The 25,583-nt window shown below is 44.1% G+C and overlaps 1 protein-coding gene across 1 annotated transcript in view; it reads left to right on the top strand.

Moving 5' to 3' along the window:
• The window catches only part of LOC141462905 (unconventional myosin-X-like), an 86,150-nt gene that overhangs the window by 22,207 nt on the left and 38,360 nt on the right, over positions 1 to 25,583 (top strand). Inside the window, exons 7-21 of the mRNA XM_074145056.1 lie at positions 1,137 to 1,150; positions 1,802 to 1,886; positions 3,532 to 3,635; positions 4,995 to 5,124; positions 5,984 to 6,102; positions 9,742 to 9,888; positions 10,613 to 10,713; positions 12,949 to 13,015; positions 13,474 to 13,566; positions 16,758 to 16,826; positions 17,647 to 17,729; positions 19,246 to 19,354; positions 20,036 to 20,116; positions 21,113 to 21,237; positions 22,040 to 22,154. Coding sequence (XP_074001157.1) covers positions 1,137 to 1,150; positions 1,802 to 1,886; positions 3,532 to 3,635; positions 4,995 to 5,124; positions 5,984 to 6,102; positions 9,742 to 9,888; positions 10,613 to 10,713; positions 12,949 to 13,015; positions 13,474 to 13,566; positions 16,758 to 16,826; positions 17,647 to 17,729; positions 19,246 to 19,354; positions 20,036 to 20,116; positions 21,113 to 21,237; positions 22,040 to 22,154 — 1,442 coding nt within the window. The remainder of the gene's footprint in view (positions 1 to 1,136; positions 1,151 to 1,801; positions 1,887 to 3,531; positions 3,636 to 4,994; positions 5,125 to 5,983; positions 6,103 to 9,741; positions 9,889 to 10,612; positions 10,714 to 12,948; positions 13,016 to 13,473; positions 13,567 to 16,757; positions 16,827 to 17,646; positions 17,730 to 19,245; positions 19,355 to 20,035; positions 20,117 to 21,112; positions 21,238 to 22,039; positions 22,155 to 25,583) is intronic.

Genomic DNA, 25,583 nt, shown 5'->3' on the forward strand with positions numbered 1-25,583 from the left:
TTTTCACTTTGGCAATCACAACACTTGATGCTTAAATTCCTAGAATTTGCTCCCTAGGAAGATCCCTCATGTTGATTGCATCCTGTATTTCCAGAAGATTGGTCCCTTATGTTAGTTCTGCTAATGAAGTCATGATTTAGAAAAGTGAGACCAAGCTAAGAATCAATATATTCTGCACAATATTTGGATGCAGAGGAGAATAGTAATTTAGAGGCCAATTATGACTCCCTGTTTTGGGCTGCTTGTCTCCAGTGGACCTTTGAACTCTAATCATAGAATATCTTAAGTTGGAAGGGACCTGTAAGGATCATCAAGTCCAACTCCCTGCTCCTCACAGGCCTAACGTTTACCTAACATTAAATCATATAATTAATAGCATCGTCCAGACACTCCTTGAACTCTCACAGGCTTGGTGCTGTGACCACTTCCCTGGGGAGCCTGTTCCAGTGACAACAAGGACAGTGAAGACTGGATATAGTCGAATTATGTTGTGCCATGACCACTTTCTTCCCTGTATGCCCAGGTACCCTTCTCCCACAGGCTTTGACATATCTTTTGTCTACATGAGGCAGCTAAAGCTGCCCTGGCTATGTTTCTTGATGTCGATGTTCAAAGCTGCTGATGACCACAAACCACACCAATTTCCACTGGAGTAGCAGCCAGATGAATTTACTCCTGTTGTAAATAACAGGTTTGAATTGTTTAGTCTCTGCTCTTTGTGTTGTTGGTAGATTAAAGATAGCGGTGTCTTGCAGAAGCAATGAGAACTGATGCAAGAATTGCTGTGTGCAATACAGACTTTCAGATTAGAGTGGCCTCTCTAATCTTTCTAGGTGTCCCTAATGGGGCTCATCCTTTGTTGGGTTACCTCACCATTGTGCAGATCCTATGCTCTATCTGACCCTGCCCTTTTAAATATCTCTTTGCCACATAATACCTCCATGGAAAAGGAGTGCAGAGGAGGATCTGAGATGATGTTTGGGATTGCTCTTTGTCCATCTTCCAAAGCATCAATTATTTGATGATTTTTTGCTTGTTACAGGATTCATTCCAATGTGTCTAGAAGATTCTTTGCCCTTTTTCAGGAGATCTGTCCATATGTCATTTGAATATTTTCTCCTTAACGTGCTGTTCAGATTTACTGGAAAAGGTAGGTATCACCTCTACTGGCTGCTGGGTGAGCCCCCTCCTCATAGTGTGGTGGGGCAGTGCCAGGTCTCCTCATGGATGATGATGCCTCCATCACAGCACATACATAGACATTAGCTCTTTAGGTGTTACTACTGCAACTGTCCCAACTGAGGAAGAGGATGGTGAAGGAGCAATGTTTGTCCTATATCTGTCAGAGCCTGTTCCCCTGTCTTTGATAAACACTGTGCATTACAGAGAGACTTCAACAAAAAGCTGTTTACTGAGGGGAAAGAGAGAGAGAACAAATACCTGGAAACTCAGTTCCATAGAGAGGAATGTGGGGGTACAACTCCAAATGCAGACATCTCTGCTCTGATGTAGTTTACTTTGGACTCAGGAAGTCACTGAGCAGCAGGGCCAGAACAGACACAGTTTGCCCGTGCGTGCACTCTCTAAGTGAGTTCAGAGAAGTCTGTACACACTCAGTTGCACAGCCACACATGACAAGATCTTGATGTACAGCTTATTTAGACAACACCATCACTAAACTGGAAGAAGCCCCTCTTGTGCACTGGGCCTGGAGATTTACCTGTATCCTGGTCCTCTCTTTGCCTTTGCAACCACAAGTGCGATCTCTTTCTACTGGCTACTCCTGTATTCTTTGTTTCAGAACAGAGTGGTACACCAGAACCCCGGAGAGAGGAATTATCACATCTTTTATGCTCTGCTAGCTGGTCTGAGCAGGGAGCAGAAAGGTAATTTCATTTTTTTGGATATGGCTCTGTCCTCTTTCCAGTCCAGCATACGAAGCAGGTATAAGTCAACTAGGGCATGGATATTTCAGGTTCTTGATATAAAACTTTCTTGAAGGCCATATGGTGATTTCATCAGAAATGGGAAGGGGAGTTGAGAGAAAGAGGCTGAAGATGACAAATACTCTATGAGAAAAGACACTTCAGGCATTCTGAACTGGAAGGAAAAGTCTGTGCAAAGTGAAGAGGGGGCATAGAGAAATGAGGTAATGAAACTGGGTAGAGGCAAAGAAGGGTAAAGAGTCTTGATGCGGATGCTGATGGAAGCTGTTCCAGGAGTTCAAAGGTTGGACTGACAGAAATACTTTTACAACAAACCTTCATAGGTATACCATAGTATAGGTAATAGGAGAGATAAGAATTAGAAAGACCAGTGATGTAGTGGCAGGACTAGAACCAAAACACGATGTGAACAAAGGGTTTATAGCTCTGTATGTGGGGAAGGGAGAGGTGGGTCTGGAAGGGGGCATGCAGAGAAAGCGGCAGCTGTGGAAGGATCCTCTTTGTAGTGCAGCACCCCCTTAACAACATTTGTGTGTACCTGCCCTGGGCACTGCTGAGCACTGATGGTCTAGCTGAAGAGGTCAGAGAGGTGGGCAGGAACATGTTACAACTACATTCTGGTTTTGAGGGACTGGGGAATTTCTTTATGCCTTTTGTTCTGTGTGTGTTAGAATAATCAAATGGAAGAATGTCTGACACAGAGTGGAAGGAATTAGGGCTTCAGTTCTAGGGAGTTTATGCAGTAATAGCCACGTGGGTCAATTCAGAGATCCATCTAAAGCAAAGGGAAATAGCAGGGACCATGGTTATCAGCAGGTACTTAGGGAAAGCATACAAACCAGATTATTTTCTTCAGCACATCTCTGCTATTTTTCCCCATCTTCCTTTCCAAACTGGTGTCCCTGGCTTCTTCACTTCTCCCATCTATAATGTGTTTACGTCTCTTGATCATCCTCATCTCCTTTGTCCATAGTTTTTTTAGTTCTCCTCTATCCTTTTCAAAACGGGGAATCAAACCTGCAGATAGTATTTAAGATGTGGTTGTGCTACAGATATGTACAGAGACCTAATCCTGATGTTTAGTTCTGTGTTCCTTCTAAAACTGAAGGAACTGAACTGTGTTCAGTTTTTGACTGCTGCTCAGCACTGAGATGATGTCTCCAGACATCTTACTGTGACTCTCTGAACTCTGTCTCAAGTGGTGATACCTAATTTAGAGGTCATTACTGTACATGTATAGTTAAGACTATTTTTCTGTACACTTTATGAGACTGATTTTCATCTTCTGTGTTTTTTTGCTGAGTCAATTCAGTATCGAAATATTCCTCTGTGACTCTGCAGCTTGGGATTTGACTGTTCTAAATAATTTTGCATACCATCTGCAAGCTTTGTTACCACACACCCTTCTCTTCCCCTTCCCCAGGGCATTCAGTGTGGCTTTGAGGGTTATGGAGTCTGTTCAGATGAACTCTCCCTGTGGTAAACATACGCACTGTTTTGGGGGACCAAGATCATAGAATGAAAAGGCTGATTGCTAAATAAAGTGTTGTCTTTCTCCTCCCTGCCTCTTTTTCCTCTGTTGCAGAGAGCCTCTCCCTCTCTGAGCCAGAGACTTATCACTACTTGAACCAGTCTGGTTGTGTGACTGATGAGAACCTCAATGATGTAGAGATGTTCCGTAAGGTCATGGTGAGTCCTGTCCTAACTCCTCCTGAGCTTCTGGGCACAATCTCAGGGACATGCTCCAGGATCTAGATCTCACAGGCAGAATTTACTTGCCCTAAGCCAAAATTTGATGTTCGATGAGTCTGAAACTCAGCTCTAACTGTTTATGGTAAAAACAAGGCTCAAAGAGTGTTTTTAGTGTACAGAAATGGGAGAATTTGGAAACAGTCAAGGACGAATAATAATTTAGAATGATGGAGACTTTGGAGAGCATGAACCCCACCCGCCACCCCATAACAGTTCCTGGGAGCCCTCTAAATGGCCTGATGCAGGAAACCTCACATTGACCATTAGAAGGGGAACAGTTTGGTGTGAAGGTAGCATTCTCCAAAAATGTTCTGGTAAAGTTGTATCACCTGTGCAAATGCCATATTCTGAAATGCCACACAGATTTCAACAGACATCTGTAACTTTTCCAGAGATTATGGGTTTAGCAGGTTGAATATACAATTCATGTTTTGCTTGATAAGTGGTTATCGGCCTGAGGGCTTTAATAACGTAGGTGAAACCAGATAGGCAAGGTGAGAGGAGTCAGCTTAGGATTTTAATAGCTCCTGCTTAGGTGTGATTTAAGGGAAGGAAATGCCTCCTGTACAGCAGAGGTTTCAATGGCAACATGGTATTTATACTTCAGTCTAGGAGAGGCCTGGAGGAAAGAAGGGAACTAGAACTCTGACAAGGGCAAACGCTTGAAAACTAGGATCTACCTCTCAAAGTCAATTTATGCCCCAAGAGCCCTGACTCACATGTGTGCACTAAGACAGAGGGAATGTGCCATACTTCCTCATTAGCTGTTTCTAACCTTCTAGCAGTTAATGCTGAAAGCCTGGTTTTAAATCTTGCTGTATACATCTACTATTCTAAGTTAATTAAGGGGGTTACATGGATTCATAGTAAATTAAGTATATTGCATGGATCTGTCCTTCAGGGAAGACAATAAGGCAGAACATGGAAGCAGTCCAGTGGCATCTGTAACCTGTACTGCCTGTGGTCAGGGAAGGACTTCCTCACACAGGCGCAGACAAACCAATGCCATGTTCCTGTGACAGACAGGCAACGGCAGCAGCAAAGCCCAACTTGAGGATAGGGCAAATGCCCACCTGCCTCAGGTGGGGATAGGGTAAATGAAGGAGAGAATAGGAGACAGTGAACATGACTGACAGACGTATAGCTGAGCAAGGGGCTGTGCCATCCCATTTCACTTTAATTCATGACAACTGTAATTCTGAGTTTTACATCTTACACGGGATGGGCAGGAGTGTGGTGGTTGCATTGTACCATGGGTGTATTTACAACCAACATTAGCTGTATGGTTTTGCATAGACTGCCATGAAGGTGGTGGACTTCAGCACTGAAGAAATCAGAGACATCTTCAAACTTCTTTCTGGCACACTTCATCTGGGAAACATTGAATTCATGACAGCTGGCGGGGCCCAGGTTACAACGAAAGCGGGTAAGTGGGACCCTAGCAACTTGGTAGACCATGCAAATCCCCATATGGCCCCCAACAAGGCTCATTCTCCCTCTGCTGTGCTGGTCTGCAGTGACTTCGCCAGCAGGTTCCCTGCAGTTTAACCCTGCAAAAGCGTTGCCACAGGATGCGTGGCTCCGGAGCAGCGGTATGATTTGGTTGGGCTGTGGCCCTGTGACCCGTTTGTTCTCCTGGATACCCTCAGACTGAGTCCACAGCCTCGCAGTTTCTTTTGTGTTGAAAGAGCAGTAAGAAATAGGAACGGGGAGGAGTCTGAGATAAAAGTAGTCTGTTACAGGTTTTCCCACATCTTCCTTTGAAGCATCTGTTAGTGTGCACTCTGTTACAGTTATCCAATCTGAGCTGGTCTGGTAAAGTGAATCCCTAAACAGACAGAAGCAATAAATATATATTAAAATTGCTTCAAGTCTTAAGTTAATTGTCTCTCTTCTTGACATCCAAATTTAGCATCCCATGCTCAGACTGCACTATTGTGCCTTTAGGAAAACATATATTCTCATTCAGTAAATATTTTGCTGGTGCTGAGCTTTACACAGTGCTTTGCTCTTCCTGTTGCCAGCAGAAAGGCTGACTTATACGAGTGTCTGGCTGTGGCCCGTAACAGGTGCTGACCCTGCCATATCCTGGACTGGATATGTGAGCTTACAGCTTTGGGTATGCTGAAGAGAATTAAGTAAAGGGCAGTGTGTTTTGTGCTGGGGCTTAGTCGCTTGCCTTGTAGGAGTCTCTGGGATTTCCTCACTGAGCTGCAGAATATGGATCCCCCATGAGCGATGGGGATCCGTGCAGTAGAAGACTGTGTGTCCTCCTTTGTTATTAGTGCTGAACGTTGCCAGTGACCTCCTGGGCTTAGATGCCTTCCAGCTTTCTGAAGTACTGACACAGAGGTCCATGATTCTGCGTGGGGAAGAGATCAGCTCCCCTCTCACTGTGGAGCAGGTAAGTGTCCTAGTGTATGCTCCTGCTTCTGCCACTTCTGCACCTCCAGGCCCCCTGTCTCCCACTTGTACCATCCACTCAAGTTTAGGGCTTCCTGTTACACCCCTTGGTGCTCAGCTGTGTCCTCAAGTATTTTGCCCTTATTGGTAGTTCAGGTCCCAATGTTGACTCTGCCTTTTAGGCTTTACAGGGGAGTTCACCTGCAAATGCCAATGCACAATACTGGTTTTAAGTCACCTTCACTCGCCAGGAATTGGTCGTGCTCGTGTCATGCAGAAGGTACATCAGATGCTTTGTGGTAATTGCACATGTGCATGCTTTTACCCTGCAGAGCTCCCAGGTTATGCTGCTATGCTGCTATGCAGGTAAAAGCTTGCACACAGTTACCAAGAAACATCCAGCAGATGGTAGGTTGTTACCCCACAGTAGCTTCTTTGTGTATCCATACAATCGCAAAGAGGACGAATAAATTGATAGATAGTTCTCATCTTCTGAACTTGTGCTGTGTGCTGGAGCCAGTCCTGGTTATCTATTACATTTCTCTCTGGTTCATTACAGTGTTGTGCCTACTAACTTTAACTTGTGGTGTTGCTGATCACTTGAGGGCACTCTTGGTGTTTTAGGTCCACGGACAGATAACTGTAGAAAATCTTCTGTCATTAATAAAATGCAAGACACTGGGAAACAACAATATTACTAGGATGGAAGAAACATGTTATAGCAAAATGAACATTTGTAGTGGAAATTTTGTGCTGGCACAGACTGCAGAGGATTATCAATCCAATCCCTACATTGGCAGAGAAGCCGGAGTTACTAGGCATTCTGTGACGGATGTCTGTCTAACTTTCCTTCATATTTCCCATGGAAGGAATTTCACAGCCTCTTTAAGTATCCTGCTCTAGCTGCAGTGGAGTCTGGAGCTGAAAAGATTTTCCTCATATTTAGATTACCTTTGACATCCCAGCTGTCCACCTTATAAGCTTCCGCTTCTGTGAAGTTTTTCACGTGGTGTTCTCTTTTCTAAGCTAAACAATCCAGTTCCTTCAATGTTTCCTTATAAGTAATTTTCTAAATCTCTTCTTCTTCCTCTGTTGCTGTTTTCCCACATCTTTCAAGAAATGGAGTGCCTCTAACTGGACACCATAGTCAAGCTGAAATCTCAGAAGTGCTCATTATAGAAGAATAGTTCCTTCTTTTCTTGCTGTGAAGACATCTGCTAATATATCACAAACTAAGCTTTGCCTTTAAGAAATGATATTTTTTTTTCATAGTCTGTGACCTTTCTTTGCAATGAAATTGTGTGCAAATTATTTTTCAGCCTACAGTCTGGGGCAGATACCCTCAGAATCCAGAACCGCAGTTTCTCTTCTCAGCTGTCTGTCCTAAATAAGCCATACCTTTCTGTATCAGTGCAAAAGGATGGATAACAAGTAACGCCAGAGACACTCCACACAATCCAGAACAACAGTGTGCAGTTGTAGGATTTAGAGTCTCCCTGAACAGAGCTTTCCCCAATAGTATAGCTATTCCTGACATTTGTGCGTGTTGAACCCCAAATTTAAGGCTTAAGCCCTCACGTACTGTGCCTATCTATTCCCACTTGTTGCAGGAAGACATTGATAGAGCTGCCAGGGATTTCTCACTGTGTAACGGGCTCGTTGCCCGCCTGAGCTTTGACATTTCAGTGGGCTGAATGGATGAACTGGCCTGAAGGCGGGCAGAGCTGGGAGGATGAAAGGATCCTTTGAGAATCTCATTTGAGCCATATTGTGGGGAAAGTGGCTTTGCTTACAGCTGGATGGGGAGGGCCCGTTCCTGGAAAATGAGTCCAGCTTGCTGCGTAGCCAGAGACACTGCGGAGGCATAGCCTCGAGGGCATTCTCAGTCCCAACTAATAAGACAGATCATCTGATGGAGAGAAGAAGTACCCAGAAAAGGCGTGTGTGCCCATGCTTTGAAATGTTCTCTTCTGTGGAGAAGGGAGGTTGCTATGTGTCCTCTGCCTTGGGTTGCTGGAGAGGTGATACTAACCAGGAAGAGAAAGGAGGAGAAAAACTGTGGCATTGGGTGAAAAGGAGAATATTGCAGGCTGGGCCTCAGAAGCTTGCTGAGAGGGGCTGGGAGGATTCAGAGGCATTTGGCCTGTGCCATAAGCAAAGCAGAACAGGAGAGGTCACGTTATTCAGGCTTGTAAAACTAAAGAGGATGAGGGTGCATTTAGAAGGTGTCTGTCATTGCTGGTCAGGCCTGCTGAAGGAATTACCCTGGTGTCAGAGGTGAGACAGAGTAAACAACCTGTAATTGATCGAGAGACTGCGGTCTATTTATGAAATGGCAAAATTATAGCTTTTACCTCACTTGATTATTTCACATACTTGCTCACTCGCCCCTCAGCATTACATTCACTACATGTGAACTTCTTCTCCCAGTAGGGAGATTGCTGCTTGTCCAGGAGGGTCGGGCAGAAAGTTGTGTTGGTTCATGTTGTGTAGCTCCTTGCAGTTACGAGTCTCAGGAACTACCAGCCAAGGTCCTTGGGCATACCCTGACATTTGTCTCCACATGTCTCTGATCTCCAGCATCTTTCCCCACTTCCAGCGTTTTTCTTCCAGTCAAGATTTTTGCCACCATCTTTCTTGGCCCTTTTTTCTACTCTCTGGGATCACACGTTCTCTTTGGGAATCCATATGTTTGGCCTCCTTTCCAGAACCCTAAGCCCTGGCTTCCCAGTCTAAATAGTGTACGTGCAGGACAGCATGCGATCAACCTCCTAATTTGTGGGTTTGTCTCATATCTTTTTATTAATTGGAGGATTTGGGGCATGCCACTTTTGTTTAGTCCGAGTGTTAGAACCAAAACTTAGAACCAGCCGGTTCCTGTTACAGCTATCAAATAGCAGGCTTTTGCTTGAGATTTCAAAAGTTCAGTTTCGGACATTCATCCACATGCTTACATACACCCTATTATCTACTGCCTGTTAGTCATCACAAGTTATTTTTTCCACTTCTGACACTTGGTTATGATCACTGTATGGGATGTTGGCTCAGCTCCGGAAAGGTCTCTCAACCCATGCTCTTCTGGGGCATGTACCCTGGCTGTTGGCTGGCCTACCCTGTCTTCCAGTAAGATAATGCTGTTTGCAGGAAGGTTTTGGAGAGGGGATTTTTTGAGGCTCACTTGGTGACAGAATACTCTATTAAATCCTGCCCTACCAGTTTTTTAAAAACTGCATGGACACCCATTTGACAGCTCTACGAGGAGTACTGAACTGACATACCTTGCCTGTCACTGCAAATCTTGGTTCAGGTGATGCAAATGACTGCTGCCAGCTCAGTCATGAGGTATTTTGTGACCTTCTCTGCCCAGGCACTTGTTCCAAAGGATGTCAAGGATTTTGCTACTTCCTTCAGCCTCTCAAGTTCAGTTACCCAAAGGTCAGACATGGTACATCTGTGTGCGGCTGGGCTATTTGCAAACTTGAATGTTGACTGTACATACAAATACTGCACCATGTACAAGCAGTACAGAGGCTGAGACATCTATAGAGGAGGGGAGGAACCTGAAGTCCCATAGAGATTTATGGTGCCCCTTATGCTTTCTCTTCTCCCTGTGACTCATTTTTTCTCTCTGCATTTACAGGCAGCTGACTCCAGGGACTCCCTCTCTATGGCGCTGTATTCCCAGTGTTTTTCATGGCTCATTAGCAAGATTAATACGAAGATCAAAGGCAAGGAAAACTTTAAGTCTGTGGGCATCCTGGATATCTTTGGCTTCGAGAACTTTCAGGTCAGGATTTTGTCTTTTGCAGGGTGGGTTGGTTTTGGAGATATCAGTGCATATAGGAAGGAATTTTGGTAGGTTTGTATCCTGTTTAGGTTAGCATAGAGCATTCTGGGATTTCTGCACTGTCGCTTCCCTCTGGGAGCAGCAAGATATATTTAGCTTCCCATTTCTGCCACCTGTACTCATGTAGGCTGATGTTCAAGGTCTGGTTTGTGACACAGACCCTAAACAAATGTGCTGTGATAGATAATATTGAATTTTCACTTGTATACAAATTAAACGTTCAACTCCTATGTGCATGTTGTTTGTTTGCATCTGTTTTGCCTTGTGTTGAAAATGGTGTGTGTAACACTTCTGATTGCAACTGATGAGAGATGTATGTTGAGCAGCCTTATAGTGACTGCTCAGATATTTCACAGAAGAGAAACCCCAGTGACCTAGCACTTAGGGAATTATTTTTCTTTCTTCCTAAGAAAAAGAGAAATGTGATTGTCTTTAGCATTCTTTACTGCCATTTAGGCCTACTGAATTAGCTTTGCATGAGCTACAAAAGCTGTTCTCCTAGTGGACCTCCTCATACTATCCTCCTCATGTCCACCTGACACCCCTTGCCTCTATGGTCTTTGGCTTTATTCCAGCCTGCCACCTTCCCCCATGGCTGTTACACATTCTTTTGGAGCCTAAGGAAAAGAATGTTAAGTTTTATAATCTTTGTTTCTTCTTACAGGTGAATCGTTTTGAACAGTTTAACATTAACTATGCAAACGAGAAACTCCAGGAATATTTCAACAAACACATCTTCTCTTTGGAGCAGCTGGAGTACAACAGGTGACAAATGGAGGGAGTGGCCCCCTCTTATTTTCATGGGTGGTAGAATGGAGGACATCATTCCTCCTTTGTGCTCTCCACTCCCTGCTGCTAAGGCAGGAGAGGCAGCTGGGCCTTAGTGCAACCCTGGCTGTGGATATGTCTCTGTAAGCACTGTCCATGTCCTTTGCCAGAGTAGGTCACTTGCCTGCAAGCAAAAACTTTCTCCCTGTGGTATTTAGAAAGTCCAGATTCCCATCTACCTCTCAGCTGCATGGGAATATCTTGGGCTTTAACCCATTAGAACACATGGTCACTGGCCTTATTACTGACTTCAGTAATGATTTACCTAAGGTAGTGGTGGTGTTACGCAGGTGGAATCTTGGTGTGCAAAAAGTAAGAAGTCCCTTAAGACAGATGGACAGATATCCAACAGCTCTTTTTGTGCTAGAGATTCCTACACTGTGAAAAGGGCTCTTTTCCTCAGCAAGGAGATTTGCATCAGGCTGTTTCCTGAGCTTAAAGAGCATGGGGCCTTCTGCACAGCTGCTTCTCTTCTGTGGGCTTCATATTGGGTTGTATTTTTTGAAGTACCTGGGATGTTCTAGAGTATTTCTGCTTCTAGAGAAGGCTGCTGGACAAATACTTCAGTTCTTGCTCTGAAACAGAAGCCTTTATGTTTGTGAATGAAGCAATTGAACAGGGTCAGTGAGGGCAAATGAGAGCAGACTTGTAAAGGGAGACAGTTGAATAGGCAATTCATGAAATTCTAAAGATTACAAAACTGCAAGGCTATTTATGCACTCACTTCTCAGGCCAGTTCCACCATTGCAGGAAGCTTGTGTTAAGAATGGTATCATCGTGACAAAAGATTTTTTCCTGATGATTACGGAGAAGTTTAAGTTCTGTGGCTGAACTTTGGAAAGAACGAGAGAATTTTATTGTTGACTACTCAAGTTATTCTAGGGTGATGTGATTAAAGCTTATCTTTCACAGTATCATCTCTGCTTCCTCAGGTTTAGTAAGTAGTTCCATGTATATTTCATCATTCAATTAGAAAAGACGGCCGTGGCACTAGAAACAAATCGATTCATTTGTGATTTGACTTGTTTCAGAAAACTCTGCTCCCTTCAATTCTGAAAGGACTTCTTGTTCTTAGAAGGAATCCAAAAGGTCTTTTTGTAAAACTATATGGTCTCTCTGATACCCATTGTTGCAAAAATCTGAAACACCATGGAGTGATATCTTTTGTCTTTAAGTGGATAAGATACTCTGTTTCTCACACCCATGGGGGATAGATAGTTCTTTCCATCCATCAGAAATTATTCCAGTTTGCTGCTTCCAACTCTTGCCCACAGGTTTCTAAATGCTTTGAACCTGAAAGTATGAAGCCTAGGCTGAAGGGTTTGTAGACAACGACTTCATTATCTTCAAAACATTAGCCTTCACCTGAAAGGTGTCTGTATCAGAATGTCAGTAAGTAGCTTCAAACATAGCCTGTAGTCTTCCTTGGATTCCTGAGCAAGAGTTATTCCCAGGCTTCTCTGAATTCTGAAAACAGAAATGGCCTGTCTTTTGGGAGTATAAGAAGATGATAAGGCAAGGGGCAGGGGAAACACATTCAGCACAGATTTACAGGATTTCATAGATGATTTTCAAAACACGTCTATTGCACTGCTGTACCTACATCAGCTCCTGTCTGAAAGATGCAAGGTCACCCTGTAGGTCCCCTGCATGTCAGGCCAAAGCTTATCCGTGTCATCCTCTTCAAAACTCTCACTGAAAACTTGCTCCTGTCTCTTCTTCTTGGTGGACGTATGAATTGTGGTTCAGTCTTTTGGCAGATGTGCTTCAGGGTGCATTCCAGATTTGTGGGTCAGCAGTTGACTCTTGAAGCTGTGTAGCAAACTGTCCATCATCACCACCACTGGGGCTGATGCTTATCACTCCTGAGAAAGCAACTGAGAGCAACTACAATTTCTTAGTGCTGGTGTGGAATTTGCTCAATGACTACAAGATGAGCATCACTCTAAATCACTGGGATGGATAAGAAAGGTTGTCTCCTACTTCCATCTCCGTGTGTTAGCAGTGCATTGTGTGTCCTATTCTTTTTCCTCAACCGTGGCAAAGCCTAATTCCTGCGCATCATTTTGAGTCCTGAGACAGCTGCCATGCTTAGCTGCTTCTGTTCTTCTGCACTTCAGGGGAATGGATCCTGCATTTCACGTTTTTGTTCTGTTTGTTCTTGACTGTCAGGGAAGGGATAAACTGGGAAGCCATTGACTGGATGGATAATGCAGAGTGCCTGGACCTTATCGAGAAGGTGAGCAGTTATCTGTGACAGTTTCCAGGGATCACAACTGGTACTGCTGATTACCTTGAGACCTTCCCTGGGGTCTTTTGGTTTTAAAAACAGGTAGTTGCTTAGATCATCTTGCTATCATGACCTGGAAAAAGTATGAGCTGTTCTAGCCACATCCCAGCTCAAGAAAGCAGATCTCTGCTCGTTGTTGAGAGTAAGCTTAGGAGGGGGGTCATAGTTTTAGACAGGGAGCAGCACTTAAGTAAAACCTTAATGTGATTTTTTTATAAATAATCTCCACTTACGTTCTGCTTGTTGAATGCATTGGCTGGCCAGAATTGTGCTTTCAGCTCGAGCTTTGCTGGGCATAACTCAGGGGTTATTGCTCAATGTGCTGTCCAGATCTCCAGTTCTTGGCTTGGTGCTATGCAGTTAGAGCTTTTGCTGACTGTAAAAGCCTGTCTCTTGTCTGGCTGTAGAAACTGGGTCTCCTGGCTTTGGTGAATGAAGAGAGTCGATTCCCCAAAGGCACAGACAACACCCTTCTGGAAAAACTTCACAGCCAGCATATGGTAAGTAAGAAAATAACCCGGCAGGCAAATGATCAGTATGTTAGCCCCATCGGCATTTCAAAACTGAAAGTGAAGGTTTTGTTGCTGTAAAATATGTGCTTTGTGCAGGAAATTTGAAATGCCTTAGGCCCAAACCTGAGAGTGTTTAATAAGGCTGCACTGAACAAAAGTAATATGTGAAGAAACCTGCAAATGGTCTCTTGTGCACACAGAGAGAGGGAGTGTGCATTCCACAGGCTGTGGGTAGAGGATATTTGAATTCGTAGCATGGGTTCAGGTCAGGTTCTGCTGGTCTGCGACGGAACATGAGGCAGCACCCCAGGCACAGGATGCGGCTGCACAGCAGGCATGGGTTTCTCCTGCCAGCTGACTCACAGGAGTCTGCTCCAGAGCATGTCAAATCTCTGTCTCCTGGGGCCGGGGATGGCTTTTGCCTCATGACTTTTAATGAAAGCACTCTCATTGTTCCTAATTAATTAAATTCTTTCCTCCTCTTTCTTGTATTCTGGACACAGGAGTAGAAGGGTTTTTTCATGCAGGTCAGAAAGTTATCCTGGGGACGCAGAAACCACAGTGAGATCACCATAGCAAGCTCTTACCCTGTCTCTGGTGCAGCCAACAATCTGTTCTTAATAGTAAATAGACTGAAAACAAAGCAAATTAAACCCTGAAGCAGGGAGTTATGGAGTAATTTACTACTTAGTAAGAACATTGTCAGTTAATATGTTTCGTAGTTGTCCAATTCAGGCTCCAACCAAACCAGAAAACATACTGTTGTGTGGTTCAACCCCAGCCAGCAACTTGGACCATGCAGCCACTCGCTTAGCGCCCAAGTTGGGATGGGGGAGAGAATCAGAAGAGTTAAAGTCAGAAAAAACTCGTTGGTTGAGCTAAAGACAGTTTAATAGGTATAGCAAAAGCTGCACACGCAAGCAAAGCAAAACAAGGAATTTGTTCACTGCTTCCCATCGTCAGGCAGGGGTTCAGCCCTCCCCAGGAAAGCAGGGCTCCATCACACGTATTGGTTACTTGGGAAGTCAAACACCATCTCTCCAAATGTACCCCCCTTCTTTCTTCTTCCCCCAGCTTTATATACTGAGCATGACGTCATATGGTATGGAATTTCCCTTTGGTCAGTTGGGGTCAGCTGTCCCGGCTGTGTCCCCTCCCAGCTTCTTGTGCCCTCCCAGCCTGCTCGCTGGCAGGGCAGTACAAGGAGCAGAAAAGGCCTTGAGAGCTTAGCAACAACCAACAACAGTAGTGCACTATCATTACTGTTTCTCATCCCAAATCCAAAACATAGCACTATGCCCGCTGCTAGCAAGAAAATTAACTCCATCCCAGCTGAAACCATGACACATACAAACTTGTATCCTTTATCTGGCAGGTTTTTTTTAAATTGGCATAGATGCATATATTCTCATTTTTCATATTTGCATCTAACTCTGCCAGTTATACTCATGACTACAAATTGGATAAAATAGCAATGACTTCTGGTTGGATATCTATGCAGTTTTGTGGAAATATTTCCTTTCTTTATGCTTAAGTCGATACCTTCAATTTAGTCTGCTGTGGCTGTCCCTTGTATTATAGGTCAAGGTATATTAGAATGCCTGATTTACCTTTTTTATTGTGGTTGGTATTTTGTTAACTTTGAATATAGAACTTATGAATATTTTTAATATATCACTTCTTTTGAATTTTCTTTCTGAACTGTCCCAACCTTTTTAGTTTGTCTCCAAATGGACAAATTTCAAAGCTCCTCTTTCTTTCTGCCATTTGTCTCTGAATTCCTCTACATCTTTTCCCTATTCTTTTCTGAGATAAATAATCAGACCAGGATGCATTTCGCTTGTTAAGAAGGTACCTGTGGTTTATCATATAGCAACATGAGACTTTCAGTATTATTTTGCATTCCTTTATGCTCCACAACATTTTGGTTGCTGTTTCTGCTATTTCTGCTATTTTGGTTGCTGGTGATTTCTGTGCATTGAGTAGCCTTTTAATTAAGCTGTTCATAGTGCTCAGTAGTAATAAAAAACCCAGATCAAGTATTGGAAATTTCTAGGAAAGCAACAGAATAAAAACAGAAAACATTGTTATGGCACTGTATAATCCATGGGTCTCCTGCACTTTGAACAGTGTACATCACTGGGCAGCTCCACTCATCAAGGAGTTAGATCAGATCTGGTAAGCCACAGGTCTGGGACAGCTTCAGTGTGATGGAAAACTATGTTGAAGGGACCCTGCAGTGTGGAGAAAAGATGACTAAGAGGGGATGTGGTGGGTTTAAAAGTCACACATGGCCCATAGAAGACAAATGGCACTAATGGGAGCCAGGCTTAAAACCTACTGGCTGTAGTTCCCTGTGCAGTTAGTTGAGAGCTCCCTGTGAAAGGACACTCTGGATGCAAGAAGTCTGCATCAGTTCAGGTGGGCAAGTATTTCAATGAGAAATACACTTGGCATTACTAGTTAGGCAAACCTCATGAAAATAATTGGAGTTTGAGAGATTATTAGGATGAAAGTGTCATTAACTTGCCTTGTTTGTAAGATTGTTGCCGCCTTCTACCCTATATAGCCACTGCTGGAGGCCAAATACTCAGCTATATGGACCTCAAGTGGCATGTCAGTTCTTACACAGTTAACAGTTTTCACAGAACAAAGAAAGGCAGGTAAAAATGAGAGAGTAGAATAGCTAGTAAAAGAAAGGAAAAGTGAATATTGAAAAAGGGGAAGAGAGATGCAAAGAAAATATAGTGAAATATAGAGGAAGACAGGAGATTGGTTTGATGTTTCCTTTGACACATAAAAGATATGTGGGTTTTCTGCAAAGCTGCCGTCTTCCCTGCATCCTGATCTTGTGTCTGGCACCACAAGATTTTTGTGGAGCCCAGTCTCCTTAGGTGTCAGACATGCAAGAATTAACATTTCATCCATGTCATGCCTGCCCAGCCTTGATTCTGCAAGCCCTTGCTCACGTGTGGAGTGCCTTGAAGGGCTGGATTTTTCCATCTTATTGGAATAACATATTTGTAATGTAGCTGCAGGTAACTGCAGCAGATGTGGTCAGGCTCTGCAACAGCTAAAGTCCTTGCCCATCCCAGCATTGTCATATGGCAGAGTTCCTGACTGAGCCTATTTATTCTTACACTGGTATTATAAGAAGATTTATTTGTCTTTCTTTTCAGAGCAACCACTACTATGTGAAACCTCGGGTTACAGACCATCAGTTTGGCATAAGACATTATGCTGGGGAGGTAGGTGTTCATGGTGTATCTGTGAGATGCTTGCGCTTGGGCTTGAGGTCCTGAATTTTAGATTCCAAGAATCAATAATATCTCTGAGCTGTGTGTTCCCTCACAGTTAGTGCTGTGGTAGAGTGCAGGGAGTGTGATGGGCTTAAAATATCATATCATTCTCCAGCTTGGATGTTTGAGTTTCTTAGGTAATTTTTGGTTTGGCTTCTGTTATTCCTGTTGTCTTTTCTTGGACATTCACAAACAAAACCCAAAGTAAAAGTGACAAGGAAAATTTGACTTTTGTAGAGGAGGAGAAAAAGCTAAATACCTACTGCAAAAAGGAAAAGATCTCCAAGCCTTCAAGGTTAAATGCTGATTGTTGTGGAGAGGTATGGAGCAGATGGAGGTGTGTCACACTAAAGAAGGGCTAACCTCTTCCTATAATCATATATCTGCTGAGCATTAGTGGTTGGGAGGTCAGGGGACTGGGTGGCATAGTTAGTGTTTCCTGATGTGAGTGGAGTACCTCACACCTTGCAGAGGATTTCCCCACATACACACCCCAGGCAAATCTCTGCAGCTGTTTCACTTGGCTCCTGCTTTTGAGGGTTTTCTGTTTGGTTGGTTGATGTTTGGTTTTTTAATTGATGGCTAAAAGCCACTTTCCTGCCGGTAACTGCAGAGCTCTGGAGCTCTTCGACCCCAAAAGTTCCTATCTTGGCACACGCCTGCAGCGTAACTGTGTAGCTCTGCTGGAGGTCTTGTACATTGGCATGTTAATGTAGAAGTGCTTAATGATTTGTACTGCACTGTTCTAGTAGCTGTGTCTGTGTTGCAGGTGCTATATGATGTGAGAGGCTTTCTGGAGAAGAACAGAGACACCTTTCGAGATGACATTTTAAACATGCTGAAAGACAGCAGGTATGCCCCCCTTAGTCTTGCGAGGAGGCCATCTATTGTGCGGGACTAAGCCACATTCATTTAATAACCAGACCAAGGAAAGCAATTGCTTTTGTCTGAGCATCAGGCATCATTCTCTATCATTCTTCTCTTTGTGCTTAAGTGTTCTAGCAAAAGAAAGGAGAGCTGGAGAAGTCAGTCGAAGCACAGATTTAATCAGTACTCTTGTCCCAGTTTTGAAAGGAGCTGTAAAAGCATCACAGAAATCCCTCCAGGCAATACTGTTTTTTTCCCCTCCTCTCTTCTCCCTTTCCTCTTCTTCCTCTTACCTCCCTGTCCCAACAATGGCAAATTTGCCCCAGAATGAGTCAAGGCTCTTTGCTGTGCTGTCAAATCCCAACCTTTGTAGAGAGGATGTTGGTTTCCAGCCTGTGTGTTAGTGGAGAGCTTCCATCCTTATCCTTAGACTAAGCCCTTGCTGTGGGACCAGTCATGGCCCCGAATTTTATATCCCAGTGTTGCAACAAGACCTAGAGAAATTAGCTGAATTTGACCTAGAGCAAGGTCTGGAAGACAGAGGTGGAGCCTAGTAGGAAGAGAGAGGCATCTACATGGTGGACCCTAGAAGTTTTTGAGTAGCAACTATACCACATGCCTCTTACCGCAGTCCATGTATTATCTTTGGGCTCCGGCCTGATGAGGCTGTTTCAGAATTGCATCTTCTCTGAAGCCTGCTGCAGAGTCTGCACTCTGAGCATCCTTGAAACAACCTGAGGGAGCTGAGAGTATGAGCTGCTCGTAGCTGCCTTACTCGGACAGTGGCATTTGGGGAACATTTTACACAGGGCTTGAAGCCAGAATTGTGGTCATTGTTGTCCAGCATAATAGAAGGACTCAGGGTTTTTCAACAATCCAGAAAGGGAAATTCTGCTAAGAAGCAGTCTTAACAATAAACAGGCACAAGAAGTGCTAGAGAACTTTGTGCCACTTCATAAGAACCAGCACCCCTGTCTAAGGAGTGGCAAAACGGCAGAAGATTCCCCAGAGCTGACCTATGCTGAGGGTAGCTCTAGAAGTCCTCTGGCCACAGAAGGGCTGTGGTGGCACTTGCACGAGGATGTCACGGGTGCTAGCTATGAGAGCTAGGTCAGGAGGGGCATGAAAGCACACACTGTGGCTGGAGTACTCTCAAGGTAGTTTTGCCTGGGGGCATATCGCTCTTGGGGAGGTGTCCTAGCCAGTGCAGAACAGAAATCTTCTATTGTGTAATATCCTGCTTGACAGCGTGAGATGGGGTTTCTGGCTTGGCAGCCAAGTGTGGCATACAGGGCAGCCCACAGGGTCTGGGCAGCCACATGGAAAGTATTAATTTCCTCACTGTGCCCAGCTGAACTGCCTCCTGGAGCCGCTCTGTGGCACAGCAGGAGTAAAAATGAGGTGTTTCAAACTGGGACAGAGCAGTCACTGAGAATGAGAGCCATCTTCTCACAGGTGGTGGGTGTCTTGCATCTTCTTTAATTCTTTTCTTCTCCCTTAGGCTGGACTTCATCTATGACCTTTTTGAAAGAGTCTGCAGTCGTTGCAGTGACGAGACACTGAAGATGGGCACCCAGAGGCGCAGACCGACTGTCAGTTCCCAGTTCAGGGTAGGATGTTTTCCAAGAGAGCAGCAGGCTTCTGGGGACGAGCAGATGGGTAAAGCAAGGCCTGCAGCCAAGAGGAGTCATTCATCCTTGTTTTGTGTCCAGCACTGAAAATGTGCAGGAATGTTGTAGTGCTAAGAAAAGACAGTGCCGCTGCCCCAAGGATTTCCATGTGGTGTAAAATGTGAGATGCTAAGACATGCAGAGTGGCAGAGGAAAAGAATACTTTGCTAAGTGTATGAAGTTCTTGAGGTTCTTCGATCTTTCGTGTTGGTTTGGTGTTTCAGCTAAGTGTGTGTGTCCTTTTAGGCCACATTTTTTACATGTATAGTGGCAATTCCAATCAAACTTTACTGCGGAGACCTTGCAGGTAAGATTGTCTGCAAACCTTCTGTTAGTTTCACAGTTTTAGTTTCCTGTATTTAAAGTTTGAGAGACTTGTAACAATAACTCATACCAGCTATACAGCTCTGAGAACAAGGATGGTCATGTAAAAGTGTTAAGAGTAAACTGTGTGGGTGTGTTTTGGACAGGAAGGGATCTCCTGGGTTGCTGAGGTTTTGGCAGGCAGAGTCAAAGGACATTAGGAATGGGAGGGCTGCATGAAGACCCTATTGCATCAAATGTACCCCCTTTCCCTCCTGTACTGCTTGATCCTTAGGGTTTTGTCTTCCTGCTTTTTAGGATTCTCTCCATTCCCTGATGGCCACGCTTAGTACTTCCAACCCATTCTTCATCCGCTGCATCAAACCAAATACAGAAAAGGCAAGTCTGTCTTCCAGTAAAATGTATGCATGCAACACAGGCCTTCATGAGCACTCAGTTGCACAAACCCCTGCCAGGTGCCTCTGTCGGGGTCCAAACTGAGAATAAGAGCAGTTCTCCCTCACCTTCCTTTTTTCCTTCTTTCCTTTATACTGGAGAGAAAAATACACACTCCTCCTGGTATCAGATGAAAAGTCTGCATGCTGAGTATGATAAGATACAGCCATTCCCACTTCTTTATGTGCTTATGAAGCCCAGAAGATGAACCAGGCTTGTGCAGAGCCCAGAGCTGTGGCAGAAGACGCAATCGCTCCTGTTTGTGGTGCCTGTAGACAATGTGTTCTGGAATGCAGGGCTTGTGCGGTAGGAAGCGTCTCCTGCAGATCCCTGGCTCTGAGGCAGAGGTGGAAGCTTCATGAACAAGTCACAATGCTTAGAGACCGGCTGGCTCTCGCTTGTTTTGTGAACTGTGATGGGAGGATATGCTGCTAACTAGATTGGTTGGGGAGCTCTGAACCTGTCATTTTCTTTGTGTGTTTTGAAACCGTGTATGATATGGCAGAGGAAAGCCTGCTGGGGGTTTATGCCAGAAAAGAATTCTGCACTTTGTCTCCAGTTTGACAGGAGAGAGACTGCAAGGAGAACTGAGTCAGAGTTCTGCATTTTGTATGTGTTAATGCATTGCATCATTGCTTTAGTGCAATGATCCGACAGCAGCCTGCAGGCTGTTTTCTTCCTGGATCTGCCCAACTCCTTTCATCCCTTTTTCTGCATCATGCAGTGTTGTGAGATTGCTTTCTCCTTGACCCAAATTTTCCCCTTTTCACCTGGCATGCCCAAATATGCAGGTTTGACTTTCTACAAAGAAACAGATATACAACCTGTGACTGTGCTCAGAGAAACAGTCTCTGTTCAAGTCACCAAAGAAGTAATACCAAGATCAACATTTATTCTGTGTCTCTTCTTATTTGTTTTTGAATCTGGATCATTATGTAGGCGCCGAACCTCTTCAATCCAGATGTGGTGCTAAATCAGCTCCGTTATTCAGGGATGCTGGAGACAGTGAAAGTTCGGAGAGCAGGTTTCCCTATACGACGCCTTTACCAGGACTTTCTCAGCAGGTAATTGCTATCATTGTACCACATGCTGTAACAGCCCCAAGGTATATGATTCTATATATTTGTTCCCTCTATAACTGCTATTGCTGGTGTAGATCATTTGTGAAATGTTTTTCTAACCATGCCCTTATTGCCCATATCATAGACTGACTTGGAAGACCTTTCAGAGACTTGCCTTTAGGGTAAAAGTCAGAATGGAAAAATAGCCAGATGGTCCATTTTTTAATTTTTTTTTTTTTTTTTTGTAGCTTTCCCACAGATTTGCTTGTGTGATGCTGTGAAACCCAGCTGGTCATAATATGTAAAAAGAAAATATCATACTTAAAACCTTTAATCTGGCTGGCTGAAGCAAATCTTAATGGACAGTATAGTTGATGATGAATATTGGAAAGAGTGATTATTTCTTTTAATTAGCTGCATCAAAAGGATTTCTTGAAGTTTAAGGCTAGAAGAGACCATTGAACATTGCTTCCTTTGTCTCTTGGAGCATTAAATGCCACCCCTATACTGAACAAAATAACTTGTGTCTGATGAAAGCACATGTTTCAGAAAGACAGTTGTTCTTTACTGAAAAATGCTGTTGAGTTTGTATTTTATTACTGGGATTGCAACAATAATTGCCAGTGTTGTAGGAACATATAAAGGTTGGGGGATGGAAATTCCCAAATTGGAAGGCAAACATGAAGAAGAGAGATCCCAGAGGAAGAAGGACTAATGGGAGGAGGATAATTACAGTTAAAAGACTGGGGCAGGGGGGGTGTGTTACTGTCATACATAATCTTATGAGATTTTATTTGGTTCTTAGGTACAAGATGCTTGTGAAGGGGCCAAGTTTCTCAGACAACAGCAAAGCTGTATGTGCAGGCTTTCTTCAGACCTATGACAGCAGCAAGAAAGAATGGCAGTTGGGTAAAACCAAGGTACTTCATCAGTGTGGGGCAGGGTATGGCTTTGTTCCAGCTGCAAAGGGATGTGATTGCATCTGGTGAGATTCAAGTCAGTGGAAAGGGCTAAAATACTGATGACCCTGTAAATACATTGGACTGTTCCACTGACCTGTGACATCTCAAATATTTCCCATATTATGTACCTAGAGATGTGGAAGGCTTTTTGATTTTGTCTATCATTGACCAAGCCGGATTGATTTTGTTGTGTCTGATCCAATTTAGGGATCCAAGGAGAACAAGCATGGGTGTCATTGTATGCAATTGCAATGTGTGCCATTAACTCTTGCCTCTTGTGCCAGGTATGTTGCTCTGCTTGGCTAACTGAAATTCTTGCAAAAGGCAGTGAGCTGCTGTTTGGTATATATCTAAACTGTGAAGAGGTAGCTAGATCACCAGGTGTGTGACAGCCTTCTGCTGTGGAAGCTCAGCTGAGGGTTTGTGCAGTTAACCCAAATGCTAGCATACATTTTCTAGGAAAAGGTATCCAAACGCTTCTCCCCACTTGAATAATACAGACCTTGCTTCTGTTTTGGTGAATGTTTAACACTCCTCTCTTGCCTCATATAGTCTTGTTTTTTTTCCTCCAGGCATCCAGCTGGAAATGTACTGTTATCTTTCATTTAATGGGGAGGGAGCTGGATGTTTCAGTCTGAATTTTTTCCAGCTTTGACACAGCTTCACACAGAAATAGATGTGAGCGTTGTGAGGTATATTGCTATAGAAATCCTGGAGCGAGAAACTGTCTCTATCACAACTTTCCATGTACTCCAGTAAATTCTTCAAAGAATATTCCAAGATGGTTGGTGTCCAGTGCAGACAGCATTTCTAAGTAGTGGGTATGCAGTCCATATCCAGAGCACATGGTGGTCTATCAAAGCATTTTTTCTTGCATTTTTTGCCCTTAAGCCTTCAAAAAAGTAGTTCAGAGTATTTCCAGGGTTACAATGGGACTGGAAGTAATTCTAGTGAATATTCACATTTAATTTGTCCAGGAGTCAAATTTGTTGGTTTGAGCCATCATTTCTTAATGAGCGGATAGACTCTAAAGTTTCTCTCTATATAGACTATAATGAGATCTCTCTCTCCCTTTCTGAGAGGAGTGGTAATAGCCCAGCTGGTAGTCTGGGCTTTGAACCTTGTGTGACAACCAAGGAAAACGTTGGCCATTGCTGTGGGAAGGAGATGCGTTAACCTGAAGTTTCTAAGGCCTTCCTTCACATGCCTGCACTGATGTTCAAGATAGAAGGTTTTATCACTTAGCTGTAGTTCCACTCTATAATTAAAGTGTTCCCCATCTTTGATTTGGGAATCTGGTGTCTCCTCACTGGTCCCAGCAAACCAGGAAACCTTTTCACTCATTCTTGTCTCTAGTTAACCCACACTACTTGGGTGGCTGCCAGTCTCACGGCACTCTAGTGTTAAAGCCTGCGTGGAGTGTGTGTGTGTTGCAGAGCTACTTGTGTCTGGGAAGCTTTAGAAAGGGGTGGTTAGAGCTGGTAAACATGGAGTTTGAACTTTCTTCCCAGCATGACAAGAAATGCAAGATTGCTGGGCTACAGCAAGGGCAGCAGGGAAATGCATGTGAGGACCAAACTCACCTTTTAGAGTATAAAAGGTTGTAAGCTATATAGCTGGAGTCCAGGGACTACAACAGACTGATGACAAGCAGGAAATCCAGGCTGCTTTGAGCCCCTGGCAGCAGTACGATCCCTTTTCTCTTCACAGTCTCTGTTGTGCAGCCTGAAGGACTGAGTCCATCTGTCCGTTTTCACTCACTCCGTGGCCTGCACAAACGAATTCTTTTGGACAAACAATACAGGTGGTAAATTGTGGCAAACAAAATATGTTTGTATTTTGGCAAAAGACTGGATGTACTCTAACGTAATTTTTTTTTACAATTTGGTCCTATAAACTAAAACTTGGCTGAAGAGCTGTATGTGGCATGTTGGTAAACAGCAGCCTCTCTGTTAGGGCACTGGTTGCTGATGGGTCTGAATATTGTGGGAAGAAAGAAATTGATTAAGAATGGCAGTCTTTCTATTTCTTTACAACTGAGAAGGAAAAATGAAAAGAGTTGGGAAGCAGTTGAGTCATCTTGTTTGGTTGTAGAAGTTATTTTATACCCAGTATGGTTTGGGTTAGAGATGTGTGTCCCGGTAGAGGGAAGCAGTTCTATTTGCTTGGATGGACTGGATAGATGCCCCATCCCTGGAAGTGTTCAAGGCCAGGCTGGATGGGGCTTTGAGCAACCATGGCAGGGGGGTTGGAACAAGATGAGGTCCTTTCCAACCCAAACCATTCTATGATTCTATTAATTCTATCACTCCAAGGCTGCCTTGGGCTGTTCCACCCCTGCTGCCATGCTGAATGGCTGGCCAGCCCCTGGCTGCTCCAAGGTGCTGTTGCCATTGCCTTGCCATTTCATTCTTCAGATGAGTCGCTTGACATTCTTTCCCATGCTCAGATGGTGGCAAAGCCATTTCATTGCTCCCTTGGAGACCACTCTTGCAACTCTGTTTTCTGGCAGTGCCTCCAGAAAGCCTGCCCGTTGGAAAGCAACTGCCAAGGTGAGGCTGAGCAGAGCAGTGGTGCTTCCTCTTAGTCCCTTCCCTGCTGCCTCTATCCAGCTGTTGTGCCTTGGTTTTGGATTACAGAGCGCTTTGTCTGTGTTGGTGGTTTAGCTGGTGCTAGGTAACACAGGCCTAGAATACTTGGGTTGATGAAGAAAGGAGCCCTAGTTTTTCCAGAGGCTTTCAGGTAAGGGTGAAGTGAAGCTACCAGCTCAGGGGCACAGAGTATAGATCATTGTCCTGAAGGGGGAGTCCCCTGTGTGCCCTTGCTGCCACTTTTGCTGCTACAGGTGCAGCTCTGGGTACCCAGGTATCGATTCTCAGCACCAGGTGAGAACTAACCTTGGCTTATGGAGTCAGGAGTAGCTACTGAAAAGGGTGTGACACACCAATGGGGATGTAACCTAGGAAGAAGTATAAGGGGTGGGTGAAGAGCAAAGCTTATAGAAGGGGGAATACTTCCTGAAAATGAATGGAAGGATAATTATATCCCTAGCAATTGTTTGGAGGAGGAAGGAAAAGACTCTGTGAATTAGTGCAGGGGATTGTGAAGCTTGGGAAAGGAAATGGGGGAGGAAGGGCAGGATGATCTTTGTGTTTTTCATTAAGAATAGAGCAGCTGCTGTGCTGGCAATTGTCAAATTAATGTTTATAAGAGGTATTAATGTATATAAGGCAGGTTTTATCCGGTGGCATGGCAGAGATGAGGGCTTGGATGCAAACACGCAGTGTGATGATGGAAGAGCTTGTGCCAAGATGACCTTATCTTTACTGAGGATGTGCTGGGATGGAGCAGCAGCTCCTGTGGCCCTTCCCTCAGTGGACCCAGACC

Source organism: Numenius arquata, chromosome 3, assembly GCF_964106895.1.
Source record: "Numenius arquata chromosome 3, bNumArq3.hap1.1, whole genome shotgun sequence".
Classification (NCBI taxonomy): Eukaryota; Metazoa; Chordata; class Aves; order Charadriiformes; family Scolopacidae; genus Numenius; species Numenius arquata.